Raw genomic sequence first — 27,974 nt, 5'->3', positions numbered from 1 at the left:
CATTTTATAGTATTTTTATGCTTTAATACAGTCCAAAAACTACATACAGCACCTTTAAAAGAACATAAAAACATGCCAGAAATCTACTAATCATTGCAATAATGATACAATCCTAGACTCTTATGAAATTCACTTAAACCTGTATACACTTTTATGGTCAGGCAGAGTATTTACTATTATGACTAATGGATATCTAAGACGAGAAATTAATTTAACAGATTCATTAAACCATTTAAAGATATTCTGTGGCCTTGACTGTAAGATAAGAACTGGTCTTAGTTTGTGATATGAATACAGCCAGAAATAAAAGCTATCATCCACTTTTAGCACACTTTTGATTCATCCAAGTTTCCTAACAATGCACACTGCAAATGTCACCAGTTTAATTCCTCGTGTTTTATTCTCCAACCTCATCACACAGAAGTCTAAAGAGAGAGCCCAGTCCTTCATTTAGTCCATACATTTGGCTTAAAGTAAATATAGCTTTTTTTGGTGAGCCAGCCTTCTGTAATTCTATAGCTGCCCGGTTTGTTTAGTTAGCAAAGCTACACGAAGCCTAGGACGTAAATCAAGGACGTGTTCTCATGCCCTTGTTTCACAGAGAGCACTGTACACGATGTGTAGCTGGAAAAGTACTGGCTCAGAAAGTTAATAAAGCTACAGAAAATACAAAAGCATGGCTGTTAATAAAAATCTGCCACTTGACCTGAAAGAAGCTTCACACCCTGCTCAAGATACAGTCATTCGTTTATTAATTAGGTACATCATAAAAGATGCATCATAAAACGGCGCATCATAAAAAGCCTTATAAACGTTTTTTGTCTTTGAACTTTGAAGCGGAACTTTTGTACACCGTGACACTTTATTACTGTTAGCTTTCTGAGAGCGAGTTTGAAATTACAGTAGATTTTCATATTTTATAACACAGTTAACACATATTTGTCAAGATGTTTTAGTCTTTTGTGTGCTGAAGATCTCTGGTTATGAACACAAGGGTTTTTTAATGTATCTGTCACTCCTCAAGCACTACATAAAACGTGTCCGGATTGAAAGGCACTCACCTTATACACATAAGGATTCTTGCGAGAATCGGTGAGAATGTCAAATCTGGTGTAGATGTCATTGAGCAGATTGACGATTTTAATGGCTCCCTCTGCTGAGGCGTGTTTGCTGCAGAACGCATTGAACCCCACGATGCCGCTGAACAGAATGGTCACGTTGTCGTACCGTTTAGCCGGCACGGGCCGCTTGTGCCGAAGTTCATTGGCGACAGACGGAGGTAGAACCGAATACAGCAATCTGAAACAAAGAGGCATCATCATCATCATCATGTGCACTCATTGCATGCACTGTAGTCATTCCAAGCGATACATTTGTTTACTTCAGGTGACAGAACACCTCAATTGTTTCATCTGATACAAAATGAATCCTTTTGTGAAACACACTTCAACTGTCCCAGAGATAATGAACATCATTATGTTCTTTTAGATACTGTACTTTCCCAGAAGGTTGAGTGCTAATTATCCACAGAGCAGTTTGAGTACTGGTCTCTACCCGGAGACATCCATCCATCTGTTCGGTTCTTATTCTGCACTGCCGATGGGAAAACACAAATACTAACGTCTGTTATCAAAAGACACTTCAGATCTCTCAGTTATACAGCTGGTGAAAGTCAGTATCACAGGTTCTTTATCTACAGTATATACAAAGTTTGGGGTCAGTGAGACTTGTAATGTTTTTAAAGAAGTCTCTTCTGCTCATCAAGGCTGCATTTATTTGATCAGAAATACAGAAAAAAACTGTAATCTTGCAAAATGTTATTACAATATAAAATAATGGTTTCTATTTTAATGGGATTTAAAATATAATTTATTTCTGTGATGCAAAGCTGAATTTCCATCATCATTACTCCAGTCTTCAGTGTCACATGATCTTCAGAAATAAGTTGTGTTAAAAAAAAAAAAAAAAAAAAATATATATATATATATATATATATTTGCATTTTAAATAAATGTTGTTCTTTTCAAATGTATATATATATATATATATATACACACACACACACACAAACAGCGATTTTATATGATGCAAGACCTACTGGCAGAGAATTAATCTGCATATGAAAACTGTTTCCTAAAATCACATGCAAATAAATAAATAAATAAATAAAGGTACAAAAATGAAAGAAAATGGCACGGTCACATCTCAGTGTCCTAAAGTTTCAGAGCAGGACGCCTGCTAGAGAAGACAAGACTGCACTATTCAGCACATTCAGGACACGGCCCATTGATTCACCTCTTATCAACAAGTAAGGTTTCCAAGAAATGCATGTGAGCAAACACTACTGAGAAAAAAACAAAACAAGAATGTACATTTGAAATGAACTAAACACACACACACACACATCGGTTACTCACAGTAATGAAGTTTGCAAAACAAATGAGAAAATAACTTAGTCCGTATTCAAATGTGCATGAAAATGAATTGTGAATTCCGCTCATGTCTTAAAATCTAACATTAAACACTTGCAGCAGACGGCTGTGTAGCTCTGGCTGGTATTTATTGTCTGTGGATGAGAGAGAAGGTCTCTGGTGATGCTCCAGCAGATTTAATAAACAAACACAGAGCTGACAGACCGAGGAAGACGGAGAGCACACTTTCCATCAGCTATACGCAGGGGAAACCATCAGTCAGCGAAACCAATATCACACTTAAGTTTTAATCACCATTATATCACCAAACTACAGACTATGAGGGCTTAGGTGGTCATCTGGGTTTGGGAGTTAGTCTCAAGAGCTAAAATTGATCTTGTATTACTGAGTGTCCTGGTCTGGATCTGGGTCCTCGGATAAAACTACAGTCTGTTTCTATCTTGAGCATCACTTAGATTGACATGTAATGTGATGTACAGATTACTGTACAAAGATAATGATGACACGCAGAGGAGATGAGCTACTTATTTTATTTCTCTGGAAATTACTGTACATAACTCCACACAGAATCCGTGGAGAAGAGACGGGAAGAAGCATTAAATAATGTCAGAAATTTAATAATGTTATACATTTAATCTCATGATATTTTTGCAAGGAATATGATTAGTCTATTACAACTGAATTTTTCTTTGTGCAGCAGACATTCCTTAAATGTTTCCTCAATGTGGCACACTGAATAAAAATTATAAAGGTAATTATGACTTATTAATCACACAATTCTGACTTTTTTCCCCCGACGCAATTATGAATTAAAATCTCGCAATTCTTTTTTTTCTTGACTTTTTTTCCCCAATATTTACTTTTCCTGGCTTTCTCAGAATTTCAACATATAAACACGCAATCCCGAGTTATAAAGTAAAAATTGCAAGATAATAATTACAATAATAAAGCCGCAACTGTGTGTTACCAGAATCACAAGATATTTTTCGCAATTCTGAGAAATCAGAAATTAAGTCATAAAGTCATATTTGTGTGATATAAATTTGCAATTGCTAGTTATATTGTGACTTTTGCAAGTTTATATCCCACAGTTCTTACTCTAGATCAAGTTTATATCATGCAATTCTAAGAAAAAAAGTCACAATTAATAATCTTCACGTCACGCTCTTAAAGGAGCGCTCAAGTGGAAGGCAAAACAAGGTTTTCCTGCACTGACCGCCAGTGGTTTTAATCAGGTCTGCATTAAGTTGTAATGTAGTAAGATATAAAAAGGCCAAATACAGTACACACCTAATTGATGATGCATTGTACAAACAATCAGATGAACCCAGAATACAAATGCAATGCGCAAAGTTTAATATTACGTTTTCCAATAGAAAATTGCTTAACTATTTAGTGCATTGCGAAAGAATACAGTATTTTATCTGTTAATTTCTCAGTTTTAAAGTGTTTTCACATTAAACGGTTTACAATGTTGCACGGTTTTTAGCGACTGAAATATGGCGGCGAGTGCTTTTTATGGACTGCTGATGTGATTTTGTTCACATTTCTTTGTTTTCTTCTTTTGAGAGGTGATCTGAACATTTTTGGTGTAGGAATGTTTGGATGTTTTAGCCGCCAGATCTCCGAGCCAATCACGTGACTGAAAACTACAAACAGTGAGTTCTGACTTTATAAATCGCGATCGCCAGCTTATATCTGAATTGTGGAGGACCGACCTGTCTGTCTTCTTCTTCTCATCCTCCAGGGCCCGGAGCGTGTGCTGCAGATGGTCGGTCAGGATCTCCAGCTCCTGGGTCAACTTATACTCCTCACGAAACTGCTCCCCCAGTAACACAAGGTCACGGGTGGCATCATGAAGGGGAATGTCACTCAGGTACAGACCTCTCCTCGTCAGGTCATCCAGATTCATAACACTGATGTACGCAAACGACAAAACACTGCATCATCAGTCCTATCAATCGAGATATCGAAAAGTCCAAAACTCTCCACCAATCTTCAGTAAAGGTAAACAACATGACCCTAATATATACAAACAGTACAGTTAAACGAAATCTATCCTTCAAAAATTGCTTAATGTGGTAAAATCTAATTTAGGATAATTTTTGTTTTTCAAAATCATTTTTTTTAAATGACGTCAAGCTTTAACATGATTAAATATTTGTAATAATAATAATAAATATGACGGAATCAACTTGACTACATTAGATTACATGCATTGGAAAATCTTTTTAAAGATTGGTAGAAGTAGAAATAAGTCAATATGGTAACAAATGTGTGTTACCAATTTTAGCAGCTATTTTTGTTTTGCTAATTTGCTTTGTTGGTTTAATTTCCTAGCCTCAGCTAAACACCTCGGTGAGCACAGGAAAAGGATGTTCTCCGTCTCAGGAAGTGAGATCATCTGGCCCTTCAGTCTGAGACAGCTGATCTCTGTTCCTGTGAGTTCATCTTCACTCTCCGCGGTCTCTACGTTCAACAGGCCCTCCTGCACAAAACCATCAACAAACCTCGTGTCAGGAAGTTTCATTACGAGCAATGTTTTTTTAATGCACTGTTATTGTTATATTTGTAACGGGGGTGTAACAATATACTGGTACTGATGATAATACTTTTATTTAAAAAATGAAATATCGTTATCATGTTAATTAGCGGTGTTGCGATATACCGATATTGACAATAACCGTGATACTTAAAAAAATGTAATACTGTTATCATGGTAATCAGGAATTTCGTGATATACCGACATTGACAATATATGCATTATTTATATATATATAAAATTAAATATCATTATTGTGTTTATTAGCGGTGTCACGACAAACCAGTATTGACAATTATCGAGATATTTACATATTTAATATTGTTATCATGGTAATCAGGAATTTCGTGATATACCGGCATTGACTATAACTGTGATATAAAAAAATCTAAATATGATTATCAAGTTAATTAGCAGTGTCATGATATAACAGTGTTGACAATAATCAAGATATTTGAAAAAGTTTAATATCATTATCATGGTAATCAGGGATTTAGTGATATACCAACATTGACGATAACCGTGATATTAAAAAAAAATTTAAATATCGTTATTGTGTTGATTAGCAGTGTTGCGATATTCCAGTATTGAAAATAATTGTGATATTTGAAAAATGTAATATTGTTATCTTGGTAATCAGAGATTTCGTGATATACTTATCGTGTTAATTAGAGGTGTCGCAATATAAAGGTATGGACAATAATCCTTATATCTAAAAAATAAATAAATATTTTTATCATGGTAATCAGGGGTTTTGCATTATACCAGTATTTCCGGATTTTTTTTTTTAATCACATTTGTGTTAATTAGGGATGTCACAATATACAAGCATTGACAATAGTTGTAATATAATAAAAATTACATCTCGTTATTGTGATAACGATAGTCATATTATAAAATATATATATATATATATATCGATATTGTGATAATTAAGGGTTTTGCAATATACCAGTATTGACGATAATCATTATATTAGAAAAATGTTATATCATAATCATGTTAAATAGGTGTGTCATGATATACAGGTTTATTCGATAATCGTTATTTAATTAGTTCATTTAATTAGGTTTTGTGTTAATTAGGGTTTCGTATTTTACAGGTATTGACTATAGTCATAATATTAAAAAAATTAAATATCATTCTCATGGTAATTAGCAGTGCCACGATAAACAGGTATTGATGATAATCATTATTTTACATAAATGAAACATTGTTACTTTGTTAATTAGCGGTGTCTTGATATACCATTGTTGATGATAATCATTATAAAAATAAATAAATAAATAAATATAATCATGTTAATTAGGGATGACGCAATAAACAGGTATTGATGATAATCGTGATATATCGGTATTAATGATAATTACAATATTTAAAAATTAAAAGTGCACATCGCCAAACTCTTACGTGTAATTTATGTTTCGTTCATACTCGCACAGAAAGTCCACAAGCGAGACTCACAGGACTAAGAAAACAACTTTCCATGAAATCCATTTTATGGACAAATGAATCCATCTATCACTTTAGCTGAATAAAATGTAGTAGAAATGTTTTGACTGACGAAAAATGAAAATAATTATCATGCCTTTGCAAAAGTATCTTGTTAATCTGTGTTCTCCAAGCCATTTTGGGTATTTTTCATAATTATAACGTATAGTTATAATAAAATGATAATCATCATAGCCTTTATCACTGTATAGAATACTATGAAATAATATCATTCCTGTCTGACACAAAGCCACATCAGTTCACAGAAAGACGTTTTTTTAAATGCTCATTTGACGTTATAACATAAGTTTGGTGTAAAACTGTGTGGTTATTCTCATCAGTTGTTGTACTTTGACATTGCAGTTTTTCAAAGCTTTATGGTTAATCAATATTTCATATTTCTATAGATATCACAATAATGATTTTATGCACCATGAACATGCAGTTAAAAATCTAATATTGTGACAGTGTGACGTACTGTAGAACTCAATTTGAGTCAGAAACTGATAGCAACATTGTAGCAAATTGTAGAGTGTTGCTGGTTTTATATCAGACAGTCTGTAATATATTTTGGGGCAGACAGACCTTACTCCGCAGCACAAAGACAGTGTTGATGTGAGACAGGATGCCATGGAAACTGAAGTCTATGTGCGGCCGCACCAGAGAAAAGACTGAGGACAGGTTACAGACGCCAGGCTGCAGCTGGAAGATGACACACATCACTTCAACATTGTTCTCCATCATTATAATAATAACCAATCATTTCTGAGCAGACGAACCTGCGGCAGAACTCTGAAGATGGCATTGCCACACTGTGTGAGCATGAGCTCCCTGTCGAACATCAGGTGGAACGGGAAAGCCTTGCAGAAGGTGTACGGACTGATCCGTGTCTCTTGAGTCCCGTTCTCCTCGAAACCATCCAGGTCTTCATAAAACGCCTCCTCCTCCGAGTCCTTCTCCTCAATCAAGAACTTAATGTGATCACATTCTTCACTCTTCTGCTGAATGACCTGGAAAACACCCCCCAAAAATAACAGATTTAGAGTCTTTCCAAACATTAAATGTGGAACCCCACAGTGTGAAGATGACTGAAGTTATCACAGGGACTAAAACCATAAAAAAATCACTTGATATAACGCAAACATTAACTGAAACAATATAACATGCATTTTATTTTCAGCCAGTGCCCATGCAACATTTCTTATATTCATTAAAGTGCAAAAAAAACCTAAATAAACTAAAAGCTAAATCTTAATCATAATAATAATAATAATAAAAAAAATTAAAAGCTAAAATTAGTTTTAACAGGAAAACAGTGACAAAATAATAATACTTTACTAAAAGAGAATAACTTGTAAGCTACCTATTCAATGTTATTAAATTAAATTTGCTTTTAAACCGTATCTTTTTATTTTTTTTATTAGTTTTTTAGCATGGTCAGCTTTATGCCACGAATGCTGTTGACTGAGATGAACTTATTTTAACAGAATATTCCTTTAGAGAACAAATAGAAGTGTCTATATATGTTCAGTGTCTAAGGATCAGTGATCTCATTCCTTGCATCACATGTAGACTAAGCAAAGAGAAACTGAGAGCTTCAAGTGTGTCTGAGTGTTTAATAAAGGAGAATGTTTACTGTATTTAAGTAGGAGTCAAATACAGAAATAACTTTAGGAATTTTTTACGTAATGAAGACGGTGGTTGCAGTGCTCTCTCTCTCTCTCAATATCACTGAAAATGGCCCTAAAAGCTGTTTTACTGTAGACTCATATCAGCTTGGCTGAATGCAGAGAAGCTGTTGTTTTTTCTCTCAGCTTGAAGTTAAGCCCATTTCACTGACGTCAAGTCACTGTCTCTTTGCCCTGCTGTTACCATGACGACGATGGATAACATTTTTTTCAGCAAGTCAGGTGTTGCGTTTCGAGGGTCTGTCGATTGGACTCCCTCCTTTCACACATAGCCCAGATGGACAGAGAGAGAGAGAGAGAGAGAGAGAGAGAGAGAGAGAGAGAGAGAGAGAGAGATACAGACGGAAAGAGCAGTCTGTCGTCTGGGGGATGATTAGCTCTTATTGGCTGCGGGGGATTTATTTGGAAAACAAGGCCGAGACTGAAGTGAGGTGAGAAAGGATAACCACAGAGAGTAAATCTACCTATATATCACTATATATTTATACATATATATATATATATATATATATATATATATATATATATATATATATATATATATTAGTGTTGTCAAAATACTGGAATTTCAAACTTCGATACGATACCTTGAAAAATATCGATTTTCGATACCACTCACCTAAAGGATTATTAGGAACACCTGTTCAATTTCTCATTAATGCAATTATCTAATCAACCAATCACATGGCAGTTGCTTCAATGCATTTAGGGGTGTGGTCCTTGTCAACATAATCTCCTGAACTCCAAACTGAATGTCAGAATGGGAAAGAAAGGTGATTTAAGCAATTTTGAGCGTGGCATGGTTGTTGGTGCCAGACGGACTGGTCTGAGTATTTCACAATCTGCTCAGTTACTGGGATTTTCACACACAACCATTTCTAGGGTTTACAAAGAATGGTGTGAAAAGGGAAAAACATCCAGTATGCGTCAGTCCTGTGGGCGAAAATGCCTTGTTGATGCTAGAGGTCAGAGGAGAATGGGCCGACTGGTTCAAGCTGATAGAAGAGCAACTTTGACTGAAATAACCTCTCATTACAACCGAGGTATGCAGCAAAGCATTTGTGAAGCCACAACACGCACAACCTTGAGGCGGATGGGCTACAACAGCAGAAGACCCCACCGGGTACCACTCATCTCCACTACAAATAGGAAAAAGAGGCTACAATTTGCATGAGCTCACCAAAATTGGACAGTTGAAGACAGGAAAAAATGTTGCCTGGTCTGATGAGTCTCGATTTCTGTTGAGACATTCATCAGATCCATCATGCCTTGTTACCACTGTGCAGCCTGGTCGTGGTGGTGTAATGGTGTGGGGGATTTGTCTTGGCACACTTTAGGCCCCTTAGTGCCAATTGTGCATCGTTTAAATGTCCATCCCTTTATGACCACCATGTACCCATCCTCCGATGGCTACTTCCAGCAGGATAATGCACCATGTCACAAAGCTCGAATCATTTCAAATTGGTTTCTTGAACATGACAATGAGTTCACTGTACTAAAATGGCCCCCACAGTCACCAGATCTCAACCCAATAGAGCATCTCTGGGATGTGGTGGAACGGGAGCTTCATGCCCTGGATGTGCATCCCACAAATCTCCATCAACTGCAAGATGCTATCCTAACAATATGGGCCAACATTTCTAAAGAATGCTTTCAGCAAATTTGTTGAATGAATGCCACGCAGTTCTGAAGGCGAAAGGGGGTCAAACACATTATTAGTATGGTGTTCCTAATAATCCTTTAGGTGACTGTATATATATATATATATATATATATATATATATACTGTATATGTTTTTTTTTAAATGGCACAGCTATTTAAATACCTGAAAGTACACTCTTACCATCAGTCAGTTGCATTATAATGTTGTTAGCAGTGCGCCTTGCCTTGAACCATTTCAAAGGTCACTTATGAGGCAAGCATGTGATGCTCCTCATTTGGAGTCGGGAGGTCAACGTTCTGGGCCTGCTCAACCATACAGCCGATGAGCTGTAGAGAATGCTCCCGGGAGAATGGCGACTCCATCCCCTGACTGTCCATCTGATTTGGAGACGGTTCGGAGCCACTCGGTTAGACCTATTTGCTTTTCCAGAGACCTCTCACTGCGAGCTGTTCTACACTTGGGAACACTCGGCACGGATGCACTGGCACATTGCTGGCCACAGGGCCTACACAAATATACGTTTCCCCCAGTGAGCCTTCTCTCACAGACACAGTGTGCAAAGTCCAGGAGGACGAGGAGCAAGTCTTGCTAGTGGCGTCGTATTGGCCCACTCGGACCCAGTTCCCCAAACTGGCGCTTATCACGACAGCCCCTCCTTGGCCGATTCCTCTGAGGAGGGATCCTTGGCCGATTCCTCTGAGGAGGGATCTACTGACTCAGAGATGGGGCACCGTTTGGCACCCACGTCCAGACCTTTGGAAACTCCATGTCTGGTCCATGGACAGGACGCGGAGGTTCTACATGACCTACCCCAGGAGGTAGTGAACACCATCACTTCGGCAAGAGCACCGTCTACGAGACATGCTTATATCTTTAAGTGGAACCTGTTCATCGAGTGGTGTTCTTCTCATTGATGCCGGAGCAAAGGCTGTCTCCCTCCACCCTCAAAGTCCAGGTTACCGCTATTGCTGCGTACCATGACCCTGTGAATAGGAAGTCTTTAGGTAAGCATGACCTCATCATCAGGTTCCTTAGAGGGGCCAGGAGGTTAAATCCTTCCCGGCCCCCCTCTATACCCTCTTGGGACCTGACTCTAGTGGTTAAATCACTACAGCAGGGCCTATTCGAGCCTTTGCATTCAGTTGAGCTAAAGTTTCTTTCATTGAAAACTCTGCTCCTGCTTGCACTGGCCTCCATCAAGAAGGTAGGGGACCTGCATGCATTTTCGGTCGATGATTCATTCCTAGAGTTTGGCCCGCTGACTCCCAGGTAGTCATGAGGTCCTGGCCCGGCTTCATGCCCAAGGTTCCCACTAAACCCTTCAAAGACCAAGAGGTGAACCTGCAAGCGCTTCGCCTGGAGGAGGCAGATCCAGCTCTTAATTTGCTCTGTCCCGTCTGAGCATTGAGATTCTACGTAGACATGACACAAAGCTCCAGGACCTCAGACCAGCTCTTTGTCTGTTACGGAGGCCGGCAGAAGGGAAATGCTGTCTCTAAGCAGAGGATGGCCCACTGGATTGTGGATGCCATGACCCTGGCTTATTAGGCACAGGGTGTGCCCTGCCAAGTCGGGTTGCAAGCTCACTCAACTAGAAGTGTTGCATCCTCCTGGGCACTGGCTCGTGGTGCCTCGCTGACAGATATTTGAAGAGCTGCGGGCTGTGCGACCCCTAACACATTCGCCAGGTTCCATAGCCTTTGTGTAGAGCCGGTATCCTCCTGTGTTCTCTGTTCTTACCTCAAATGGGTAGTGGCACTGAGAGGCCCCGGTTAGTATCAGCTTGCTAAAACTCCTCCAGAGTGTCCGTACCGTAGACCCTGTTGAGATCCTCCATCACCCTAAGCAGCTGGATGTGGCAGAACATCCAGCACCAGGCCTTCATGATGAATCCATGAGAACCATGGAAGGGTGGGTTCCATATTGAGACCTAAGCGGTACTTATATGTGTATAGTCCACGGTATACTTCCAAGCCCCGGCCTAGACCTAATAGGGGTGCGGGCGGCTCGCACAGGGCACTGGAAAGGGCAGCACCCATGGTGCTTTGGTAGGAATGCCAGTTTCATTGGTCACAGACGTGATGTCGAGAGTGACCAAGTGAAAAGGAACGTTTTGGTTACTTATGGTAACCCTCATTCCCTGAAAAAATATGTTTCATATATAATTTAATATAATTAATATAAATGTAATTTCTTATATCTAAATTTTTTTTTTAAGAAGTCTTTTTTTGGTCAACGAGGTTGCATTTATTAAAAATTAATATTTTTATATTTTATTACAATTTAAAAGTTGTCTCACCCACTGTTTTATTTTTATATATTTATACGTTATTATATTTTATATATATTTATTCATTCTTTTTTATTGTTTATTTTTTTTAAGAATTTCTTAAATGTTTTTAAAACAAGTCTCTTTTGCTCAACAAGACTGCGTTTATTAAAAGTAATACTGAGAAATGTTATAACTAATATTCAAATTAATTTAAAAGTAAAGGTTTCTCATCTAGTATATTTTTTAAATGTTTATTATTGTGAATTTTCAGCATCATAACCCCAGTCTTCATTATCATGTTTATTATTATCAATGTTTTATTTATGATTCCTTAATGAACAGAAATTTCAAACAGAATTTTTTTGTCTTTTCTGTCACTTTCAATCAATGTAATGCATCCTTGCTGATTAATTCTTTAAAAAGAATCTTTCTGTATGTGTGGACGCTCAGTGCACAAGCAGACCTTCATCTCAATCTCAGTTCCGTGAATCTGCTGCGCAACAGTCTTGATGATCCCAATGACGATGTCCTGAAGACCCTCTCTCTCAGAGTAATAGTGCAGAATGAGGTTGTTCCCTTTCTCCGCATCCGTGCAGCGGAAGGACGGAGCGCGCATGCCGGGGTAGATGGTGCCCAGATGGTCATGCAATGCGTCCAGATTCTGTAGAAGAGAACAAGCTGATCTTAATGTGGTGATGCAAAAAGCAAATAGTGAGTATGAGAAAAAGCAGTAAAAAGTGGTCCAATCTAACAAAATTATTTTGACTCTTATTATTTCTAACTAAAAATCATGCAATGTGTGAAATAGAGAACAGACAGTGTTGCTTGCGTCACTTTTATCGACATCGCTTCTGTTGGTTCTTGGGTGATAAAAACAGTAGCTTCTTACTTGTAAGAATTCGCGGACGTTGGAGCCCAGCACTCGGAGGATCGTGTCATAACCAGATTCCTGGCAGAACTCAAAGAACATTTTCCCAAACATTTGCAAGATGCCTCCAGCATCCATTTCTAGTGGAGAAGAAACCACATTAAAATAAAAAAATTAAAGGATTTTTGCATTTAAACAGAATCTTTTCTGCATTTCATTGTATGATACAAGTTAATCATGATGTATGCATGATCTATAAACCACTTCATAAATAAATAAATCAATATAATTTAGTTTTTAGCAGATGATTACCTCCATCTTTCCAAAACGAACTACTACAACAACAAAAACAATCTTACTTAGTACTTTGCTGGCAGCAGCCACAAGATCGTATGTCTTTGCATCTTCGTAGATAATTCGGACCAGAAACTGTCCTTCTACATCAACCTGAGCCTCCCTCCTGAAGGAAACATAAATATTTCCTATTACATCACAATTTCAGCATTTACGACTGTATTTTTTAATAACTAACATTTGCAAAGATGCTTAAATACTGTAACACATGTATTGTTCAAACATGTTTTTAATTAATGTTAACAAATAATTTAATTAATGTTAACAAATGACACCTTATTGTAAAATTTTACAATAATAACAAAACATTAAATACAAATGAGCTAAAATGTTTATTTACAGCAATTTATGGACTCCAAGATAATAACATATACTTTTTATATTAACAAAATAAAAAAAAGAACATTAAATAAAAGCTGAAGATATAAACCAGCATTGACTGAGAATGATGACCACAGAGAAGTTTAGCCAAAAGTCATGCTAAATCAACAAAGGAGAGCACTTGTAAAACACAACCTAAAAATAGAAATAGAAACATCATTAATCATGTTTTGTGCAGTGCACTGCGAGATACTGCTAATCTTGTGATAATACTGAAGCTCTCTGGATAAATAAGTACATTACCGCTGCCAGATCACTGAACGAGACTCGATCTCATGAGCCTGGAACGCTCTGAAACATGTTGACATTAGCACAGCTGTGTCTCGCTCTAAGAGTCACGTCAGAGACACGGAGGGAGTTCAATAAAGATCAACTGTTTGTTCAAGAGGAAAAAGTTGTACATGTGTGACCTCACATACGTGATTTCTCAAGCTCTGAATTTGTGAAAAAGAGCATCTGGTTGTCTATCACAATATCCTGTGCTGTAGATACTGAATGAGTTTGCAAACTATCTCCCTCTTTTCTGGGCATTGAGAACATGTGTTGGGAATAAAAATAGCAATTTTATTTTAAAAGCCTTAGATTGTCATTATCAATGATACACTGATGATGGTCTCTCTCTCTCTCTCTCTCACACACACACACACACACACACACACACACACACACACACGCACACACGCACACACATACCTGTTTTTGCTACTGGGTGGGGACACATGACAACATGCAGCCTGGTGGGAACCACCCTTTCTGAGTGGTCTACAGACAAGGCAGAAACTGATCCACACTCCATTAACAGCCGTTATAACAGCCATCACTTGTAAACTTGAGTCTGACCCCTAGAAGACTAACCTGACATTTTACTAACTGCTGGGGACCCAGTCCGGTAGAAGACCCTCCAGGGGACCTGTGACGTAATGTTTTGATATGCTAATTAATGACATCACTGTGTGTGTTTAAAAGGTTACCAATGGGGACCTCACCTCAAACTTCTTAAATCAGCATCTTCATATAGGTCAATAGGTGCTACCTGCTACCACTACACACAACTGTATTACAAATGCATTCAAATTCAAATAAATTGCATTCAAATAAATTGTTCTTTGGCAAAAGTAGTTCAGACTGATTTTATTTGTCATTGCTTTTGGACAATCATTTTGGCTGTAAAGTGCAACAGTTGAAACACTGAATCCCCTTGGACTAAACAAGTCCTTAATTTTTCCAAACTGAAAGGTTAACTCTCAATACCCCTCATGACAACGATGAGGATCTTATTTTTCCCAACAGCAGAAGAGAAAAGGGTTTTAAAAGAAGCGTACAAAAAGAGAAGAGGCGTACAAAAACAAGTGCAAAAACTTCTTACATCTTAGAAAGTGCTAAACTTCACTGACAAAGAAAAACTGAATGGAGCCATGATCACATTTTTTTTCTTTTCGCACACTCCCTCTTGAATGCTGTAATTCGGTTCTTGATATAAAACTTCACTGCTTCCCAGGTTCTATGTTTAAGCAATACCGGCGCTGACCTGATGCAGTCTTCACACTGCCTTTTCCCCGGTACCCTGCCAGATGTGATGCAATCCGAAAGTTTGTTCTCGACTGCCTTCACCTCCTCTTCTGTCCATTTTCTTTTTGGGCATCTTGACGCACCTAAAAATGAAAATAATTTTAACTTCACTTTCAAGAGAGACAATCTTTCGCCTTACTTTAAAAAGCTGAGTGTAGAGTATACGACAGAGGTAATGTACACTAGGACATCGACATTCAATAGCAAGTAGAGGAGTACCAGACCATTACTATTGAGACCTATGATATCTTAATTTATAGTACATCTGCAAAATAAATAAATAATTAAATAATAATAATAATAATAATAATAATTCGGACTGCATTCAATGCAGCTGCTGGCTAGGTCACAGAGACATGTGATTGTAGATGCAGTTTATGTGGCCTGTGCATGTGTGTCACATTCAGGCTGTGTGTTTGATTTATGTTATTAAAGGGTATGTGGCAATTGTAGCCATCCACTTCTTGTTTATCAAGTGTAAAGAAAAGTAAATATTGTACAGAATCACATGTAGAGGAATTTTTTAACTTTAGAAATGCATAGAGACAGACAAATTGTTTTTAATATTTCTTCTTGTGCTTCAGCAAACATAAATATATATATCCTAAATACAGTTAATGAAATCAAGAAATATTTTACATTAACTGGATTAACAGAGACCACCTCAAAGTGCCCCTATCATGGATCTTTAAAAATGACCTTTCATGCAGTGTGTAATGTAGCTGTATGTCAATGTAAACAGACCAAAAAGTTGTAAAGCTAAAAAAGTGCATCATAAATAGTCATTTTCTCTCAAAAGAAAGAGTCGACTTTGTTTAAACAAGTCATTTTTAGTTCGAATCCCACTTCGCAAAGTTCACACATCACAGGTTTGCATAATGTTAATAAATAAAGTTTGCAACACACATTTGCATAATGCCTAACTACATTCTGCGTGGACTTCCTTCAAAACTAGAACCCCCAAACACTGTAGCTCATTTGTGGATAACCAATCACAATAGACTGGGACATCTGACCAATCAGAGCAGAGCAGGCTCTTGGAAAGGAGGGATTTAGAGAGACTGATTCATACATCAAGTCCTTTGAGAAATATTGAACAATGTGGTGATATGCAATGTATGAGAAAATAAGTGTTTTTTGACCTTGGATGCATGTAAACCTGTTGTAAGAGATCTCCAAAACAAAATTAGGAGCCTTTCAAATTACCATAATAGGGGCACTTTAATTAAAGTCGCAATAACTGTAACTAGGCAAGTCAGTTCTTAGCAGTGCAGTCCTGACTCTTTACCTGAATTTGAAGGAGTCTCTCTCTCCTTTGCCGACTTGTGCCGAAACAAATGTTCTTCTGGAAGAACAAGCAATTAAACTCTTCAAAATTTGCCGCACTGTAACCAAAAGCTTCAATGATGAGCAGACAAGTTCATTTACAAAGCACAGGTTTGGCTTTACCTGTAGATGTTGAAGGGGACTGACACTGCTGCTTTGGCGATGGCATCTCAGTCTCATTTAAAGACTTGCTGCCAGAAGATTCCTCTGAAGGACAGAAAATAAGACTTCAACTGAATACCATAACCAAATGAAAGCAAACAGAAATACAAATGAAATACAGGTTGTACTAAGCAAGACAAGGCCAGGCCAGTCTATTCACACTACATATCGTTTATATAAACTGACAATTCAACTAATTATATGAGCACATTACATTAACTCAATTGGCGGACACTTTTATCCAAAGCGACTTATATTTAAGAAACAACACACAAGCTTTAGTTAAGTAGGAGACCTGGGAGTAACAATACATACTAATCTATTCAAGGACAGAGTGCAAGGAGATGGGTAAAGAAGTGCAGCGAAAACGTGAGTTAGGCAAGTTAGGGTGTTACAGGTGTCAGGAGAGGATGTGTTCTTGGAAGAGAGGAGCCTTCAGGAGATTCTTGAAAATAGAGAGGGATGCTCCTGTTCTGGATGCAGTTTGTAGCTTGTCCCACTATTAGGAAATTACAGATGAGAACAGTCTGGATTGAGATAGCTTTTGAGTGTAGGGATGGCATCACCAGACAATGTTGTTCATTTTTGGAATGGAGAGGCCGAGACGGAACAGAAGCCTGTATGATCGTGTTTAGGTAGATGGGAGCAGATCCAGACGTCACCCTGTAGACAAGCATTGGTGACTTGAATTGGATTCGTTCCGCCATGGTTATCCAGTGCAGGTCACAAAGTAGTGGAAAGACATAAGCACCATCGCTTTCTGGACCATCTGTAAGGGTTTCACTGTGCATGCTGGCAGACCTGCAAGTAGAGCTGTTGTAGCCATTTGTCTGTAATAAGTTTGAAATGGAGTTTATTTATTATCTTGAAAGCTTGTGCAGACCAGTTGGCAGTGGTATGTACCACAATTTTAAAAATAAAATAGGATTATGCAGATGATGTAATTAACACCATCAGGCAGAATTTCTATGTCAATAATTGTTGAAAAGCTGTAAATACAGTGGACCAAGCTTTATCTCTGTATGATCAGAAGATTCTTATGTCGACAAGGGCAAGTAAAAGGAAATTCGCGCCGATAATGGCACCTGTTTAGTCGGTGATAATTGGGAATTGAAAATTGCTTTGAAAGAGTTGAAACAAAGTAAAACTCAAGCGGCAAAACGGCATTAAATGGACATTCAACCCACCTCATGGTGGCCATCATGGTGGTGTTTGGGGAGAGCTTAGTCCAGCAAATCAAGAAAGTGCTTTAACTCAGTAGTGAAACCGCAGATGCTGGACGAAGCTTTGCATTCAGTTTTATGCGACAAAAACAGTACTGAATGACCTTCCAATCATTCTAGATCATCTGAAGATGGAAGACTTCAAAGCATTGACACCCAATCACATCTTACAGCTCAAAGCAAAACTAGTTTTACCATCTGGTCTGTTTAAGAAAGAAGACTTGTTTATTCAAAGATGCTGGAGACAAGTTCAATACTTAACTGCCTTGTTTTGGAAAAGGTGGGTGAAAGAATACCTCCCTTTAATGCAACAACAGCAGAAGTGGATAAACCATGCCGAAACTTCAGCATCAGAGATCTTGTGGTTTATGAAGCAGCACCTACAAATTCTTGGCCCCTGGGATGCATTACACAAACGTTGGTTGATTCTAAAGGATTTGGTCATACTGTGCGCCTGGAGACTCAAACAAGTAAACTAGAAAGGCTATGTCTGTTAATGGAAGCAGTATGCTGAACTTTAGAGTCAAATATTTTTTAAACTTGTCTCTACTTTCACATGAACTCATAATACTGATAAACCTACCTCAAACACTAGGATTTTCGTTTGTTGGAATTATAAACTTAAGAAATGAAAACTTTTGCTTTTAATGAACTAAATTAATTTAGAGAAATGAAGACAGTGTTTAGAGTGGAGTGCATGCAAAATATGCTAATCGCCATTACCTGAATTAACAGCCTACTACGAAAAGCCGACACAAGGGCATTATTTTAGTCAAGGCAAGAGATAACCATGGGCTGTAAAAATTAAAACTGGTCAGTAAGTCATGATGTCAGCTTTCTCGCAAACTTGGTTTCTCACAACTGGTTTGGATTCAGGTCATCATTCTGTGAGAGGAATTCAGAGACCTGTTTGAAAACCACTCTTTTGAAAGCCTCAGTTAAGAATGGGAGAAATGAAACTGGCCGATATTTCTCAACTTCAGCAGGACTGAGGGAAAGTTTTTTTGAGCAGGGGAGCTACCCAAGCCCGTTTGAATGCGATACAAAAATGTTTCACTGGCTTCTGGAAAATTGATCATGTGTGATGGCTGACGAATGGTAAAAGTAAAAGTAATGGCTTGGATGAGGGTTAGTAAGAATGGGGTCCAGTGAACATGCAGTAGGATGGCCACAAGTCTGTGAGCGAATGATGGAAGTGATACACAGTTGATTAGGAAGACAGATCGTCTCTGAGTGGCTCAGAGAATTGGTTACTAATGGCTGCCATTTTTTTCAGTCAAGAAAGAAGCAAATAGATCAACAGAGGTTAGTGGCACATTTTTGCAGCACTAATGCTGGATAAGGAAGATAGGAGTGAAAGGTAACCCTCAGATTTTCTCTCAGCAGCCCTGAGATCAGTATGCAGCTTTCAGATGGTATCAGTCAAAGGACACAGCCGGTCCAGACATGAGCTTAGTGTAGAGAGAGAGTCTCTGTGGGATCATTGACCTCTAGGTGAGGAAAATGTGTCAAGACGTAAAGCGGAGGCGACCAGTGAAAAGTGTGTGGGAGACAGGTTGCAGTAGAAATAAACCAGTAGTGGTGGAACAGAGGACTATTCCAAGAGTTCCTTACCTTTCTGAGTCAAAGGGCTGCAAACCTGTTTTATGCCAGATTATCAGGGACAGCCACAGAGATTTTTATAATACAAATACCAAAATCTAAATCTTTATTATTCTTTATTATTTAACCCAACCAAACTCATAATAGGTTACTTGTAAATGCAGGAATTCACATCAAATCACAGCTGACCATACCTGTAGATGTTGAAGAGGACTGACGGCACTTTTTTGGCTGTGGCATCTCACTCTCACTTTCTTCATCCTCACTTTCAGAAACATCAGGACCTACATTCACTTTCTCTGCAGAAAAGTGTAGAAAAGCATTTGTTTCCATGCACCATATAAAAGTGGCATAAAAGAGTTCCTTGTAACTGAACTAAACAGTGGCAATATATAATACATGTGCATCTCAAATTAGAATGTTGTGGAAATGTTCATTTATTTCAGTAATTCATCTCAAATTGTGAAACTCGTGTATTAAATAAATTAAATGCACACAGACAAGTCTTTAGTTCTTTTAATTGTGATGATTTTGGCTCACATTTAACAAAAACCCACCAATTCACATCTCAACAAATTAGAATATGGTGACATGCCAATCAGCTAATCAACTCAAAACACCTGCAAAGGTTTCCTGAGCCTTCAGAATGGTCTCTCAGTTTGGTTCACTAGGCTACACAATCATGAGGAAGACTGCTGATCTGACAGTTGTCCAAAAGACAATCATTACACCCTTCACAAGGAGGGTAAGACACAAACATTCATTGCCAAAGAAGCTGGCTGTTCACAGAGTGCTGTATCCAAGCATGTTAACAGAAAGTTGATTGAAAGGAAAAAGTGTGGAAGAAAAAGATTCACAACTAACTGAGAGAACTGCAGCCTTATGAGGATTGTCAAGCAAAATCGATTGAAGAATTTGAGTGAACGTCACAAGGAATGGACTGAGGCTGGGGTCAAGGCATCAAGAGCCACCACACACAGACGTGTCGAGGAATTTGGCTACAGCTGTCATATTCCTCTTGTTAAGCCACTCCTGAGGCGTCTTACCTGGGCTAAGAAGAAGAAGAACTGGACTGTTGCCCAGTGCTCCAAAGTCCTCTTTTCAGATGAGAGCAAGTTTTGTATTTCATTTGGAAACCAAGGTCCTAGAGTCTGGAGGAAGGGTGGAGAAGCTCATAGCCCAAGCTGCTTGAAGTCCAGTGTTAAAAGTTTCCACAGTCTGTGATGATTTGGGGTGCAATGTCATCTGCTGGTGTTGGTCCATTGTGTTTTCTAAAAACCAAAAAGTCACTGCACCCGTTTACCAAGAAATTTTGGAGCACTTCATGCTTCCTTCTGCTGAGCAGCTTTTTGAAGATGCTGATTTCATTTTCCAGCAGGATTTGGCACCTGCCCACACTGCCAAAAGCACCAAAAGTTGGTTAAATGACCATGGTGTTGGTGTGCTTGACTGGCCAGCAAACTCACCAGACCTGACCCCAGAGAGAATCTATGAGGTATTGTCAAGAGGAAAATGAGAAACGAGATCAAAAACAGCAGATGAGCTGAAGGCCACTGTCAAAGAAACCTGGGCTTCCAGACCACCTCAGCAGTGCCACATACTGATCACCTCCATGCCACGCCGAACTGAGGCAGTAATTAAAGCAGAAGGAGCCCCTACCAAGTATTGAGTACATGTACAGTAAATGAACATACTTTCCAGAAGGCCAACAATTCACTAAAAATGTTTTTTTTTTATTGGTCTTATGAAGTATTCTAATTTGTTGAGTGAATTGGTGGGTTTTTGTCAAATGTGAGCCAAAATCATCACAATTAAAAGAACCAAAGACTTAAACTACAGTCTGTGTGCATTGAATTTATTTAATACACGAATTTCAAAATTTGAGTTGAATTACTGAAATAAATTAACTTTTCCACGACATTCTAATTTATTGAGATGCACCTGTATATATAAGAGCAAAAATTATGTCATGGGTTCTTACCATAAGGATCAAGGTTAATTTCATCAAGGTTTTTCCCCTTGAATTCTGATACTCTTCCCTGTTCAAGGGCCATCAGCACCTTGCTGATCTTTGCTAGTTGTAACGTTCCTTCAGGCAACCGGTAAAACTTTCTATGGACTCTTATATCATGTCCCATAAAATCTGCCAACTGGTCCAACTCAGTATCTGTCAGATTTAGGACTTTAGATAGCGTTGCAATATGTTTCCGCAGCTTTGTGGATGACAAAGTCTTTGGATGTTTGGCTCCACACTGGTGGGCAACCTTCCTGATGCAGTCTGTACCTTTGTAGTATGATGTCTCAGTCATGGGCTTTGCGAAAAAAAAAGTATTTTCATCCAGTACGCCACATGCTTGACGGTTCTTTACAAGTAGCTCCATGGAGTCCAGCATACTTGGGGTCAGGAGTATCGGCACTTTTCGGTCTCGCTTGCCTCTAATTTCGACACGTTGGAAATGCTGACAGAGCTTCTGCTCAACTTCAGATAAAGCATCAGCGACATCGGAATGCAAGACAGATGTGTTTCGGAGAAGATATGAATTCAACCTCATTTTCGAAACTTCTCCTGCTCTCCTGCGATTAAACACGATTACATCACACAGAGTTACTTGTGCAAGATCTGACCAGTTCTTCTGACTTTTCTCAAGTTTGAGCTTTTCTTGGTACAATTCAGTTTGATTGCTGAGATGTATGTGCATTTTTTTAACATCCTCAGTGAAAGGGAGAAGTTCTGGAGAGTTCCATTTCGCTTCATTAAGCGTCTTCAAGGCTGAGGAGGACACAAATTCATTCCATTTTGTGGTATACATTTGCTTAAACATTTTTACATTTCGGACATCTTTTTCCTCTCCTGCAATCATTGCTTCACATTCTGCAATATCGGCCATTTTTTTAAGGTTGTGCCCCAGTTTTAATGCCAAAGATGGAATTCCGAAGACCTCATCTTCTTCTCGGAATCCCGAGGTATCTTTAACAGCCTTGATGACATGATAGAAGTTTGTGGGTATGAAGAAGTCTTTAATACTCTGCAGCTTTCCCACTTTCCTAGCACACACCAACAGCCTTCCAGCCTCACGCATTTTAGTTCTGATGTATTCGTGCTTGGTTTTGTCGCTACCCATTTTGTTGCACAAGTGTTCCCCAAATTTGATGATGCATGCATCACTTTTAACTGCATAGGTTACTTCATCTTGCTTCATGTCACTGATCAGTTTCCATAATTTGTTAGTTACTCCCTCAGGAACAGGCTGTGCATAAGCACAGAGTGCTTGAACTCTGGATCTACCTGGTTTTGTGACCTGGCACTTCTTGGCCAGGTTGCACCTTGACATATGCCTCCAAAGTGCTTTTCGTCGGAACAGCCCTTGGCAGTTCAAACAGTGCATGTAGTCCTTAACACTCACATGTTTAGCAGTGGATTGTTGACGTGGCACCAACACTCCTTTGCCACATTTCAGAACATTTGTGTTGTGTTCACGGTTCCCTTTATTCCTCAAAAGATCCAGATTAATCCTCCTTTCTTTAGATCCCTTTGGAAAAGAAAGAGCTTTTGCTACGTCCACCTCATTCTTATGAACTTGGGCCAAGTGTCTTGCCATTTTGCAGAATGGTTTGGAGCAGTAAAAGCAATACTGCTTTTTGTTGTACATTCTTTGGCCATATGCCTTTTTCAGTTTCATTACGGAAACCTCACTACTACAATCATTGTCTGAATGAGTAGTTTTCTCCTTATCTTCAAGTGGGGAACATTCTTTGTCTGCATTCATGGATGAGGAAATATCAACATCCCCATCTAATGCCACATTGGGAGATGAGGGACTGGACAAAGGCTGTGGAAGGTTCTCTTCAGATTCTTCTGAACAGCTCTCCGATTCAGGCACATAATCATCTTCACTGTTGTCAATGCTGCTTATCGAGTCATCTGAAGTGGAACTGAAGTTCAATGATTTCTTGGTAAGCTGTAAATAAATAACCTTGCTTTAGTTTAAAACCATAATCAAAGTGGATATCTGTACGAAGGGTCCATTGTGAGTTCAGAGTATATCAGAGATTCAAATAAAAAGCCTACAAAATGTACAATAAAACACTTTGTACCACTTTCACAAACCTAGGGCCCTATCATACACCCGGCACAATAATAGACTGTGCCATTGACCAACTAAAACCTGGTCTAAAGTCAATGCCACAATATTATATATAAATAAATAAATATTGTGGCATTGACTTTAGACCATGGTGTATGATAGGACCCTAGGTTTGTGAAAGTGGTACAAGGTGTTTTATTGTACATTTTGTAGGCTTTTTATTTGAATTATTTTTTTTTTTTCAACAGTTCAGGTCTGCCCCAAAAACTTTTCCAATTGACTGTGAACTGATTATTGATTAATCTGCGGACACCACTTAGACAGCCAGCCATTGAGTGACGACTGTCTGCTAAGTATCCCAACACTCCTACGAATAAGCAAAGTGTATGCACGTTGTGCACCCGCCTATAGTCGCATATTACTAACGCGCTCTTTAAATAAAATATATATATTAATCAGATTAATCAATAATCAGTTCACAGTCAATTGGAAAAGTTTTTGGGGCAGACCTGAACTGTAAAAAAACAACAACAAAAAAAAACAAATTGGTATTCATGAGTGTTAATTTTGTCAGCTAATTTTTAAATTAATCTTAGTCCTAGTCCTGTCAAATGTAACTTTTTCCATCGTTAAACTAGCAAAAGTGGACTCGGACATGCCCCAGGTGCACTTGTGCCGTGCGCTTTAGACCATGTGCTTAGATCGTTAAAATAGGGCCTCTTAGCTCACACTGCCATTGTCGTGTACTTCATGTTATGTCTAAGCTTTGGCAAAAGGAGCTCGTGTTTAATTGCTTATAGCCATGATAACAAATGAGACAGTTAACAAACAACCTCAGTAATACAACTGATACTGCAGACTAAATGTAGACTTAAGACAAAATGATCAGCACACACAAGTGTGAGAAACTTACAAATACACTGTCGGTCCTCTTTAGCTCTGGGATATCACAGGCACTTGGTGATACAGAAGAACTGGGCAATTCTAGAATTACTGTATCTGTATCACTCTCCGTGTCCTGGACAAAGAGATAAATATAATCAAATACATTTTAATATAAGTTTACATGTCCCCTTACCTGCTTTACCGATATTAATCATTCTCAACTCGTTGCAAGGAAACCGTATTACAAATATTACTGCTTTTGCTTTGGGTTAAACTTGATATAAAAGGGATATGATATAAAAGGACATTAAAACATAACTTGAACAATACAGCCAATAAATGCTAACCAAGTTGAATAGCAACAAATTAAAATCAATGAATATGACAGACTCCAGTGCTAAAAGAGACAAATCTGTATATGTAGGCCGGGGGCGATATGGCGATATTATTGTATATCGATGTCTTGCAAGTATCGCGATGTATCGATAATCGCCTAAATAAATATTGCAATATCTAATAACATCGTCTATTCGAGCCCCGGCCCCGCCAGAGAACATAGCCAACACGCACAGTAAACACACATTAGTTTGGTTGCACTTTATCTGACAGTAGCCTGTGATTCAGTAAGCTCAATTTAATTAAAAGATTAAAACAGTGACAGTTAAGATTTTCACAATTTTGGGGGGGATAAAATGTAATCAAGCAAATTATATATGAACTAATCCCTCTGTAAAATCCTTCAAGATATAGACAGGAATAAAAATGTAAAGTTTGGTGTAAGTGCTACTGAAGTGGAGATTTATGGCTCAGTGTAGGAGAAAGAACTCATTTAGAGAAAACATCTTTTAAAAATATGTATTGTAATTGAAATCTATTGACAAATAAATAAAGTGCTATAAAAGAAACAGTGTATTTTGGTTATTTTCTTTCCACTAGTCTCAAAAAACACTTAAGAAAAACCAAAAAGCCCAACATCTCAAACTTGATAGGTGCATGAAAAAAAAAGATATTGCAATTTGATTTTAATTTAGCAAAGTCAAGCAATATTTGCTTAATATTGTCAATAGTGTGCAGCACAGTATGGGTATCGTTACCCTGCTGGAAAAATAGAAACCTCACAGAAATTCTTATGGTTTCCATTAAAACAATTACAAAATTCCTTTTAATAGTGTGTTTTGGGCATTACTGTGTACATCCCACCAATAGAACCCATCAAATACCAGTAGACACCATTATAGTTTACATTAAAGCCAATATAAATTACCATTTTTACCCTTTTATTGTATTTTGGAAGGGGTTCTATTGTTTTTTTTTCAGCAGGGAATATTATAAATGGTATTACTACTTTTACAGAATTTACTTTAAGATTAGTTTATTTGTGTAAATAAAGAACTGTATTTATTTAGGGAATTATTAAAGTATTACATAGGTTACATAGGCTGATTTATTCATTTTGAATTATTTGGGATTTTAAGAACAAGCGGGAAAAAGTGAAGCAGTGTAGCAAGCAGTTAGACTAAATTTACAATTGTTTTAAACACGGAGTGAGGCCTGAGTTGACACAGGTTTCGCGCATGCATCAAAGCTTGTCCATACTGCCAGATGCACTCGTAGAGACTTGCGGTGTGGAGCGAGCGTGAGTATAACTGAGCATTACGAGACAGGCTGTGTGTGTGCGGCGATCTGTAATGTGCTTTGCCTGTCCGTTTAATCCCTCAAGACATAAATGGCTGCGTTTTAGTGATCGACCGATGTATCTGTTTACCGATATTTTTCCCGATATTTAAGCATTTTTCCATAATCGGGTATCGGTTTTGTAATATCGGATTCGCGGATTTACGGCGCCATCTTGTGGCCGTTTTGAGATTTCCGCCATTGCAGCCCGGGCGTCTGAGGAGATCAGTCAACAACAACTCAGTGCACAGGTAAAGTATATGTTCTACTTGGTTTGCTTTAATCAATCAACTTTATTTAACATAACAGACATGCACAAATGAGATCTGAGACATAAATTCCTGATATAGTTAATTTATGCAGCTTGTTTCTAAACAATTGAGACGAACTCATTGAGTAACGTAGTGTTCGTCATGTCCTGCCCCAATAAAGACGTATCTTTACATGAATTAAATAAAACAGACATGAATGAGTGCATGTTGAAAATAAAAGCGTTGAATTTAATTCTCTATCTGTTGTATTTGCTCTCCATTAGTCTAGAAGAGAAAGTTCGTTCATATTAGCAACTGACGGATGATCTGGAGGCTTAAGCACGGCCACTGAATTAAATTTTTGACAAGATTATCTTGTTTAAACACCCTAGATTATATTTTCATTTACTACATAATTATTTCGCTAATACACATATAAATATAGCCTACCGCTTTGTGGAAATTAATTATTTATTATCTCCATGCGCGATCGCGGTTGATTAAGTTATAGTCAAACAGCACTTTGTCAGTTGGCATTTCATGATTAAACATTAGATTAAATTTAGATCATAAAATGCCAACTGACAAGTGCTGTTTAACATTATATAGTCTCGGGAAAAAAAGTTTGTTCATATTGCTCAGCACCTGACTGGGTTGATGATCAGGAAGCCTCAAGCAATGCCACTGAATGAAACTTTTGACACGATTATCTTGTTTAAACACACTAGATTATATTATCATTTACTACATAACAATTATTTCGCTAATACACATATACATATACCGCTTTGTGGAAATTAATTATTTATTATCTCCATGCGCGATCGCGGTTGATTAAATTATAGTCAAACAGCACTTTGTCAGTTGGCATTTCATGATCTAACGTTAGATTGAATCTAGATCATAAAATGCCAACTGACAAGTGCTGTTTAATTTTATATAGTCGCGGGATAAAAGTTCGTTCATATTGCTCAGCACCTGACTGGGTTGATGATCAGGAAGCCTCAAGCACGGCCACTGCATGACATTTTTGAAGGAAGCAGGCTTACAGGGCAGAATGCTGAAAGACTCTGTTTTCTACACTAAAACCTAGTTCTGCTTAACTGGGATTATTAAGTTACACTACTAAATAGCTATGCACTCCTAAATAGCCCTCCCGCCCCCACCAATATGTTAGAATCATTTTTGTGCTTTATTTTTTTACCCGTTTTTATTTTTTTTACCTCAAAGCTTTTATTTTAAAACAAAGACACTTAGTAACAGTGCACTTACATTTTTTGGACTCAGACCCCTCTATTTATTTGTGTATGAATATAAAGTTTTTTGTATGCAAGGAGGGAGTGATTGTTATAAATAAAATGTTTTTTTTTCAGCTCATTTGTGTTGTAATAATTGTCAGAAACAGAAGTATAACAGTAAATAAATATCGGTTCTGCATATCGGTTATCGGGTACATAAACATGCAAATAATCGGTATCGGTAATAAAAAATCAATATCGGTCGAT

The 27,974-nt window shown here is 37.9% G+C and overlaps 1 protein-coding gene across 1 annotated transcript in view; it reads right to left on the bottom strand.

The window, feature by feature from the left end:
• LOC113108515 (guanylate cyclase soluble subunit beta-1-like) overlaps positions 1 to 27,974 on the bottom strand; it is a 39,070-nt gene that overhangs the window by 3,324 nt on the left and 7,772 nt on the right. Inside the window, exons 3-10 of the mRNA XM_026271696.1 lie at positions 13,317 to 13,417; positions 12,979 to 13,097; positions 12,553 to 12,750; positions 7,245 to 7,475; positions 7,051 to 7,167; positions 4,787 to 4,920; positions 4,151 to 4,348; positions 1,062 to 1,299 (exon numbers count right to left, since the gene is read on the bottom strand). Of these exons, the coding sequence (XP_026127481.1) occupies positions 1,062 to 1,299; positions 4,151 to 4,348; positions 4,787 to 4,920; positions 7,051 to 7,167; positions 7,245 to 7,475; positions 12,553 to 12,750; positions 12,979 to 13,097; positions 13,317 to 13,417 (1,336 nt within the window). The remainder of the gene's footprint in view (positions 1 to 1,061; positions 1,300 to 4,150; positions 4,349 to 4,786; positions 4,921 to 7,050; positions 7,168 to 7,244; positions 7,476 to 12,552; positions 12,751 to 12,978; positions 13,098 to 13,316; positions 13,418 to 27,974) is intronic.

The sequence above is a fragment of the Carassius auratus genome, chromosome 1 (assembly GCF_003368295.1).
Source record: "Carassius auratus strain Wakin chromosome 1, ASM336829v1, whole genome shotgun sequence".
Lineage (NCBI taxonomy): Eukaryota > Metazoa > Chordata > Actinopteri > Cypriniformes > Cyprinidae > Carassius > Carassius auratus.
This window is presented reverse-complemented; position numbering and strand designations above follow the sequence as displayed.